The sequence below is a fragment of the Oryctolagus cuniculus genome, chromosome 6 (genome assembly GCF_964237555.1).
Source record: "Oryctolagus cuniculus chromosome 6, mOryCun1.1, whole genome shotgun sequence".
NCBI classification, from domain to species: Eukaryota; Metazoa; Chordata; class Mammalia; order Lagomorpha; family Leporidae; genus Oryctolagus; species Oryctolagus cuniculus.
Window position 1 is genome coordinate 2277628 of NC_091437.1, and position 9942 is coordinate 2287569.

The following is a 9942-nucleotide window of genomic DNA, read 5'->3' on the forward strand; positions in this document are numbered from 1 at the left end:
GGGTGAATCCCGTTCCAGTGGAATCCACCCCCTGCTTTGCTGCACCTGCATGTGGGTTGATGGGATGGGACAAAGTGCTGCAGGTGGTTAATGAGACGTAATCAACATCATCATGGCCTTGCACACACCATGGCATCACTTCCCTGAGACAGTGCTAGCCTGGGTCTTTAAGCATGCTTTTAATCCGACAGGTCAGACTTTATATAAACTATCCCCCCCCCCTTTTTTTTTTTGACAGGCAGAGTGGACAGTGAGAGAGAGAGACAGAGAGAAAGGTCTTCCTTTGCCGTTGGTTCACCCTCCAATGGCCACCGCGGCCAGCGCGCTGTGGCCAGCGCACCGCGCTGATCCGATGGCAGGAGCCAGGAGCCAGGAGCCAGGTGCTTTTCCTGGTGTCCCATGGGGTGCAGGGCCCAAGCACTTGGGCCATCCTCCACTGCACTCCCTGGCCACAGCAGAGGGCTGGCCTGGAAGAGGGGCAACCGGGACAGAATCCGGCGCCCTGACCGGGACTAGAACCCGGTGTGCCGGCACCGCTAGGCGGAGGATTAGCCTAGTGAGCCGCGGCGCCGGCCCCGTTTTTTCTTTAATTTAGTGCAAGGAACTCAGGTTTATTGTCAGAAATGGAAATGATGGCTGATACCTGCGTGCGTGCTAAGGGGTAGAGCAAACGTTATTGTTTTTATATACCCAACCACTATCAGAAAGAACCCTGGTTTATACTCCTCCCCCAGCCCTACCTGCCATATGCCATTTATGGCACATTCATTTCTCCTTTGCATGGATAATTTACAGTAATCTCTTATGTGAAGAATGTCCTAGAAATTTTTGCTTGTTACATATTAATTTTTAGATCAAAATATTTCTTTCACATACCCCCCCCCCACCACCATGCCCAACATATTTTGAATTTAAATACAATCATCTCTTGGAGAGGAATTTCAGGATGACTTAAGGGTATTCTTTCTAATTCTCAGTCCTTTGTTATATTCTTAGCAAGCCATGTTCCTCAGCGAATCTTCTGGATTTCTAATGACATATAAATAGCTTTCCATTCTCTAATTCGGTCACTCAACCAAGTCAACTAGTGGTGGGTGCGGCAGTGAACTGTTAAATTCAGTTGCAGTCTATGCTCACACTGCCAGGTGTTGGAATGGTAATATTTCTACACGTGTAGATTCAGCCACATTCACCTTATTATCCTTTCCTGAAATGTGAATGTTAATTCACTACATGGCAGAGAGGTGATAGAAATGTAAAAACAAAACAAAACAAAAAAAACTCAGATGCAATCTACGAGTAGTAAATCTGCATATAACTTTCCATTTCCATCAAGCCTGATATAATTTTGCATTCTTAAAACTAAAGAAACTTAAAAGGTCTTTATATTCTTTTTTGGTAACAAGGACAATTACACAAAATAATTTAAGAGGCAGCATGGTATTTAAAAATAAAATGAGTTTTTTGGGTAGGTTTAGAAATGCCGTAGATGTCATCTAATAAAGCCCCTTCATTTTACACTCTTAAGCTTTCACCTTCACTTTAGGAGAGTTTGGAAACGAACATTTCTGGACTTTCTGTCGTGGTTGACCTTTCTCGACCAGACTTGATTCATATCTCCTTGAATAAAGCATCGCTGATTCACATCCTTTTCTTGGCAAAACCTCATCACCATCACTACTCCTCCCACAGTGACTCCCCTCAAACCCACAGCAATGCCGTTGGCACCACCACCACTACTGTCACCATCATCATCAACTCTGGAATGCCCACTCCTTGAGGATCATAGTCCCAGAGTGTGAACCTAGCATACTCGGGCTGAATGGCCACAGCACATTCCACCAGTTTTACGTCTGTGTGTCCTGAATCCATGGAGCCAGTGGTGCCATTGCAGTTTCAACCTCATGACCAGAGGCCTCGACGTCCAACAGGGCTGACTGAGCTGAAACAGAGCTCGTGGCTAAGGTTTGCCGTATATTTGTGGTCTAGAGTGAGGTTGGACAGCATCCCAGCGCCTTTTTCAGAGCCCCCACCACCTCCTTATTCCTCAGACTGTAGATGAGGGGGTTCATCATGGGGGTGAGGATGGCACCAAACAAGAAGAGGACCTGGTCCAGCTTGGGGCTGTGGTAGGAGCTTGGCCTCATGTAGACCAGCATGGCCGGGCCAAAGTAGAGGCTCACCACAGCCAGGTGAGAGGAACAGGTAGCCAGGGCTTTATTTCTGCCCTCAGGGGAGTTCATGCGGAGAACAGCAAGGAAGATGAGCACGTATGAAGTCAAGATGAGGGACAGGGGAATGAGGAGCACCACAATGCTGGTCGCCACCACAGCCTTCTCGTAGGCAGAGATGTCCTCACAGGCCAGCTTGAGGATGGCCATGACCTCACAAAGGAAATGAGAAATCTCTGTGGAACCACAGATTGGGAAGTGCATGGCGTAGGCAGTGTGTGCCAGTGATAAAAAGGCACCCCCAGCCCAGGAGACGGCGGCCATCTGCAGGCAGACCCTCTGGCTCATGAGGAGGGCATATCTCAGAGGGTTGCAGATGGCCACGTACCGGTCATAGGACATGAAGGTGATGAGGATACACTCAGCAATGCCTAGAGTCAGAAAGAAAAAGATCTGAGCTGCACAGGCCACCCGTGAGATGTTTCTCTGCCCCAAGAAGAAGTCGGCTGCCATCTTGGGCACGGTGCTAGAGATTAGGGTCAGGTCCATGAGAGCCAGCTGGCTGAGCAGGAAGTACATGGGTGTGTGGAGGTGAGAGTCCACCCAGATCAGAAGAATTAGTGCAGAGTTTGCAGTGAGAGCCACCGTGTAGATCAGGAGGATGGCAGAGACAAGGAGGGTGACGTGGTTCATGCCAGGGAAGAGGCCCAGGAGGATGAAGTCGGTGTCTGAAGACTTATTCCTGCTGTCCATGACTGCTTGTAGTGGAGATTAGTCGTGCCTGGAAAGACGTGAGAGTGGGGGAGTTCAGAAGTGCTCCAGTGGCTGCTACCCAGCTTACCTGCCATCAGTGTTCAGTTAAGCCCTGTGCACTGTTGGGGTGGGAGCCTCAGTTCTTGGCTGGCTGTTAGCGGGAGGTCTCTCAGTCCCTGCACTTGAGTGGCACAAGGCACCATGTACAATATGGCTTCCTTCAGGAAAGATAGGAAGATAAAGAGGGGAAAGGGAGAGAAAGATGGAAGTCCTGGTCTTTTTGAACCTAGGGTCAGCATTGTTGAATGAATGGGTCCAGCCTTTGGGGAGAAATTGCACAAAGGCTTGGGGACCAGTGGGCAGGATCATTGGGGTTCTCCTTGGGCCTGCCTGATACAAAGCTTCTCCAAATTAATTGTATTTTTGTCATACCCTTAAAGTTCAGGCTTAAAGGATGCCTTAAGAGTCAGCTTCCCTCTTAATCCCCAGTCATTGATATCTTCCTGTTACTTGGTGATAAAGAAATTATGAGTCACAAAAGCTCTAAATGATTGGTCCTGGACCACCCGAATCTGTACCCATGAAGGGCCTGGGTCTCCCACATTCCCTCAACTTACTGTGAGAGCTCTCCTATAAATGATGTCTTGAGTTGTGTTCAGCTTGTTCACGTTAACTCTTCTACTTGCACATCACTGAGGGGACAAACAAGATGCTGCAAGTCAGTATACAGTAATTCACTTTCCTGCACAAGGAAGGGATGGATATTTAGAAATCTGAGTGTAACTTTTACATTATTAGTTTATTAAAATTATGTAGAGATTTCTAGCATCTACAGCATACGTGAAGTATTCATGTATTACAGCTTTGTATATTTATGAATTTCCTTGAAACTTTAAAAGTATACCCATTTAAAAGAGATACATTTAGCTTTTATGCCTTGAAAGCAGGTCTGCACATATGCACGTGGTCAGTATATGCTTTGGGTGTGTCCGTGTCTCAGCAGATCAGCAGTTTTCAGGACTGTCAGGAAAATGATCATTTCAGTCGGTCTGCAAGGTGCTGGAAAGAGCAGAACAACGTTCTGCTTGGTGATAGCAGTTGACAGCAGTTGATTTCGGGTGGAATCTATGACTTGAAGTAAGCCTCAGTATCCAGCATGCCGGCCCACTTTTCTTTTGCTAGACCTGGTGTTTTACTGTTCTTCTGTTTCTTTTGGCTTCCCTTTCCCAGTGAGCTGTCACCTCTTTTACATGTTTCCTGTAATTTTCTTTTCCTTTCACCTTCACTTTCAGAGAAAAAGCAAAGTCTGATTTTCCTGATCGTTTTCAGAAAGAGGAAAATGTATTTGAACAGAAAGTGTGTCACTGATGTTGGGGAAATGGGTCTCCCCAGCTTCTGATGGGTGACATGACAGGTGGAGCCTGCTTCCCTTCATGGACATCACATGGCCAGAGGAGCCCATAATCCATGGCCACTACTGGAGTTTTCCTTATTTTTAAAGATTTGTTTTGTAAAGTTGATCACTTTGGGGAAATTTCCTCAATGGATCACTTTTGAGTCAGTTCAACAGTGGGGAGAAAGAGGATGAGGGTTGTTCCTTTTTTCTAGTTCAAAGGCAGTCATTTAAAGGGCAACTCACAGCGATGTAAAAACATCTTACAGAACAGAAGCTAATCTGAAACTTTGGATTTGTTTGTGAAATGTTTTTTATCTTAGTCCAAAGAACCGACTTCTGACTCCACTGAAATAAGGCTGCTAATGACACACGTTGAATACAATGAAGACAGATTTTGGGTCAAGGAGACTGGCTCCCCTCCCCCTCATCTTACCTTGGTTTCCTGGGCAAATCTATGGATATGTGGGTTGACAACCTATGCATGTCTTGGCTCTTGTCCATTTTCTTGGGGGCCATCAAGTCAGGTAGACAGAAGCTATGATTTCTTCTTGCCATCTATATGAGAAAATTTGTGTATTGTTAGGTGGGATTTTATGCAAAGCTTTTCTCCATAGTTTGGGATTTCATCTAGCTGATGGAGGCACTCATTTCTCCGCACAGTTCTCTGCAGTGACAAGGACCTTTAGCTGGCCTTTCTATGTTGTGTTTCCCCAAGAGACACAGTGAACACGGACTCGAAGCCCTCTCCGGTCCCTGTAGATCCTTTGATTGTCCTGGGTGCCTGCTCCAGGTCTGCTCTGAGCCAGTTGCACATGGGAATGTGGTGGGGCTGCAGTCGAGATTTGAGATTGGAAAACACGTTGCATTTGTTCTGGAACGTACAGTTGAGCCATGCTTTCACGTACCTCCTGTTGTGTGCTCAGGAGCATGATGTGAGGTGGAGACTATGCTCTGTCATCTCAACATTTCAGAAAGAGCGATATTCAAAGTCATGTAGCTCCTGAGGTTCAGGACAGTAACCCACACCTTTTTTCCTAATTGCAGATAACCCTGGATTTTTTGTTCAAACTGCTCCCACTGAATTTTTTTTCAAAGATTTATTTATTTATTTATTTGAAAGGCAGAGTTACAGAGAGGCAGAGGCAGAGACATAGAGGTCTTCCATCCACCGGTTCATTCCCTAAATGGCTGCAATAGCAGCTGGAGCTGGGCCAATCCAAAGCCAGGAGCCAGGAGCTTCTTCTGGGTCTCCCACATAGGTGCAGGGGCCCTAGGACTTAGGCCATCTTCTACTGCTTTCCCAGGCCATAGCAGAGAGCTGGATCACAAGAGGAGTAGCTGGGACTTGGACTGGCCCCCATAGGGGATGCTGGCACTGCAGGTGGCGGCTCTACCCTTTATGCCACAGCACCGGCCCCTGAATTTGTTTTGTTTCCAAAATAACCAATAGGAAAATGAAACCTCCACCTGCCTTCCTCCTACCTGCCCTCAACCTCAGGTATACCTCGAGTTGGAAAAGACTCATCTTTAAGAGGTGCTTTCCTGCTCACTTTGGCAGCACATATACTAAACTTGGAATGATACAGATTAGCATGGTGTCTGCAGAAGGATGACATGCATGGGGCCGGCGCTGTGGCATAGTGGGTAAAGCCACCTCCTGCAATGCTAGCATCCCATATGGGTGCTGGTTCAAGACCAGGCTGCTCTGCTTCCGATCCAGCTCTCTGCTGTGACCTGGGAAAACAGTAGAAAATGGCTGAAGTCCTTGGGCCCCTGCACCCATGTGGGAGACCCAGAAGAAGCTCCTAGCTCCTGGCTTTGGATCGGCACAGCTCCACCCGTTGCAGCCATCTGGGGAGTGAACCAACGGATGGAAGACCTCTCTCTCTCTCTCTCTCTCTCTCTCTCTCTCTCTCTCTGCATCTCCTCTCTCTGTAACTGTTACTTTCAAGTAAAAATAAATACTTTTTTTTAAAAAAGAAAGATGACATGCAAATTCGTGAAGTATTGCATATTTTTTTTTAAAAAAAGAGGTAATTTCTTTGGTTCACCAGATTGTACATGTGGGAGTGATTGTTTGGGTGTGTGTAAGCATTAAGTAGCCAGGTACATGCAGTGTATTTTATAAATGCTCTTTTTTAAAAAAAGATTATTTATTTATTTGTTTGAGAGGTAGAGACAGAGAGAGAGAGGTCTTCCATCTACTGGTTCACTCCCCAAATTGCCGCAACATCTGGAGCTACGCCTATCCAAAGTCAGGAGACAGGAGCTTCTTCTGGGTGCAGGGGTACAAGGGCTTGGGCCATCTTCTACTGCTTTTCTAGGCCACATTAGAGAGCTGGATTGGAAGAGGAGCAGCCAGAACTAGAATCAGCGCCCATATGGGATGCTGGGACCGCAGGCAAAGGATTAACCTACTGCACCATGGCACTGGCCCCAATAAATGCTTTCAATCAGAAACACCTTTGGATGTGTGCTAGGTTAACACTGATATCTGTTGAATAAACTCAAGGATTAGCTTTAACTCTGAAATCCCAATAGCAAGTTAACCAGGCATTGTAATTGTCTTCAAATATAGGATGATGTCGCTGGCATGACTGGAAATAAGATAAGGTGAGGAACGTCCTAGGGATGCAAATCCTTTTTGGAGGAGGGGATTTATTTCCACTCTTCACAGTCATACCACGCTTCGCATACCCAGTTTTTAGTTTTGATCGAATTGTTCTGTTGATTTTAGCTGCCTTTCAATGCAGTCTATTCTATTTAAGGCAGGGATAACAACAACATAAATAATAATAACTAACTTATGATGCGTTTTCTAAGACTTGGAACTCGTGTAAGGTCTCTGTGTTGTCTCAGTGAATCCTCACAGTGCTCCCAAGACCCCAGTGAGGTCATCATTAATGGTCGTCACAAGTTCTTCCATCACTTTCAAGATTTAAACAGCTGCATGCTTGATTTAAAAACAAGAGGCACTTCTCTGAGGCCTATACAACATCTTCGCCGGCACCTCAGTGCATAGCTCTGTACCTCAGTGTCTGTATCTCAGGGCCTGTGGCTATACTCCGAGGGTCAGTGATTGCAGGAATGCTTGTTTAACAGTGCCTGTTTGAACCGTGGTTACTTTGGGAGTTCCTTTACAGGAGAGATGTTGAAACTCAGTTCATAGATGACATTAGTGTATGCTTTGTGGACGTTATTCGGGTAGACACATTGACATCCCACTATGGACAGTGGCTTATTGTTTGTCATGGAATTGGGGGAGTGAGTGCGGGGCAGAGGATCAAAGGCAGGGCCTCCAAGGCATGCATTAGAGCCATTTCTGATGGAGGGGCCTGAGATGTCCCAGGGAACTGAACTGTGACTGGGAGCTCTGGAGTTGGCTCTTGGGAATGCCAGGGTAGTCAAAGAGTCTGCAGAAAAATTCCCGGAGGCAAGATGGCAGAATAGGAAGGGAGCACACTGATAGTCTGGGGAGAGATAGTTTAATAAAAGTGGAGATACTGCAGGTTCAAGGAAGAGTAGGGGAGGAAACAGCAGAAGAAACTCTTCCAGAACGCGTGACTCACAGCGGATCTGCGTGGAGAGCGTGGGAGCCCACAGTTCGGGACACCAGCGGCAGACTCAACACACCAGTGCTGGAACGCGAGCTGTGCGGAATTACCTCCCTTTTGAATCAAAAAAAAAAGAAAGAGAGAGAGAGAGAGAGATTTACCACGCCTAACCTGGGAGTGTCACCTTTGGCACACCAAACAGAGCTCTCAGGCCACACCCATCTCAAGCCCTAAGGCTCCATCAAAAACAGATAGTCCACTTAATCTAGAGTCATAGTATAACAAGAAAAAGCACCACAGTGAAGAAACCAAATATCTCCAATATGCCAAATAACAAATGCAAAAACCGAGGTAATAAAAACAAGGAAGTCACCATGACGCCCTCAAATGAAAAAGACACCCCAATTCAAGATTATGAAGATGATGACATAGAAGAAATGCAAGAAGCAGATCTCAAAAAATTGATAAGAACATTAAGAAGTTCTCAAAAACAAATTCTGGAACTACACAAATCCTTAATGGACAAGATAGAAAATCTCTCTCGTGAAAATGAAATATTAAGGAGGAATCAAAATGAAACGAAACAACTAGTACAGCAGGAAACTGTGATAGTGACTGAAGTGAATAATTCAATAGATCAAATGAAAAACACAATAGAGAGCCTTACAAACAGAATGGGTGAAGCAGAAGAGAGAATATCGGACTTAGAAGAGAGAGAACAGGAAAGGATACAGTCAGACCAAAGAAAAGAAGAGGAAATTAGAAATCTAAAACATATTGTCGGGAATCTTCAGGATACTATTAAAAAACCCAACATTTGGGTTCTAGGAGTTCCTGAAGGCATGGAGAGGGAGAAAGGATTAGAAGGCCTTTTTAGTGAGATATTAGCAGAAAATTTCCCAGGTTTGGAGAAGGACAGAGAAATCCTAGTACAGGAAGCTCACAGAACCCCTAATAAACACGACCAAAAGAGATCCTCACCACGACACGTTGTAATTAAACTCTCCACAGTGAAACATAAAGAAAAGATCCTAAAATGTGCAAGAGAGAAACGTCAGATTACTCTCAGAGGATCTCCAATCAGACTCACAGCTGACTTCTCATCAGAAACTCTACAAGCTAGGAGGGAATGGCGAGATATAGCCCAGGTACTAAGAGAGAAAAACTGCCAGCCCAGAATATTATATCCTGCAAAGCTATCATTTGTGAATGAAGTTGAAATAAAGACTTTTCATTGCAAACAGAAATTGAAAGAATTTGTTGCCACTCGTCCAGCCCTGCAAAAGATGCTTAAAGATGTGTTACACACAGAAACACAGAAACACGGTCATCAATATGAAAGAAGGTAAAGGAAGGAAACCAAGGAAGGAAACCTCACAGCAAAAGATCACAGGGAATTCAAAGCATATATTAGAACTTATCTTTGGCAAATGGCAGGGCAAAGTTACCACTTATCATTAGTCACTTTGAACGTGAATGGCCTGAACTGTCCAGTTAAAAGACACCGATTGGCTGATTGGGTTAAGGAACAAAACCCATCTATTTGCTGCTTACAAGAAACACATCTTTCCAACAAAGATCCATACAGACTGAAAGTGAAAGGCTGGAAAAAGATATACCATGCCAACAGAAATGAAAAAGAGCGGGCGTAGCCATCTTAATATCGGACAACATAAACTTTACCACAAAAACTGTTAAGAGAGACAAAGAGGGACACTATATCATGATTAAGGGATCAATTCAACAGGAAGATATAACAATTATCAATGTATATGCACCTAACTACAGGGCACCAGTTTATCTAAAAGATTTATTAACGGACTTAAAGGGAGACTTAGACCCCCAATACAGTAGTACTGGGGGACTTCAATACTCCACTCTCAGAAATAGACAGATCATCCAGTCAGAAGATCAACAAGGATACAGTAGATTTAAACGACACTATAGCCCAAATGGATCTAACAGATATATACAGAACTTTCAATCCTACAGCTAAAGATTTTACATTCTTCTCAGCAGTACATGGAACCTTCTCTAGGATTGACCACATACTAGGCGATAAAGCAAG

At 45.0% G+C, this 9942-nt stretch overlaps 1 protein-coding gene across 1 annotated transcript; it reads right to left on the bottom strand.

Annotated features, from left to right (window-relative positions):
• Nucleotides 1-221: 221 nt before the first annotated feature.
• On the bottom strand, nt 222-4084 carry LOC127485500 (olfactory receptor 2T27). Its single transcript, XM_070075967.1, has one exon. The coding sequence runs from the start codon at nt 2922-2924 to the stop codon at nt 1986-1988; it is 939 nt and encodes a 312-aa protein (XP_069932068.1). The 5' UTR covers nt 2925-4084; the 3' UTR covers nt 222-1985.
• Nucleotides 4085-9942: the final 5858 nt, after the last annotated feature.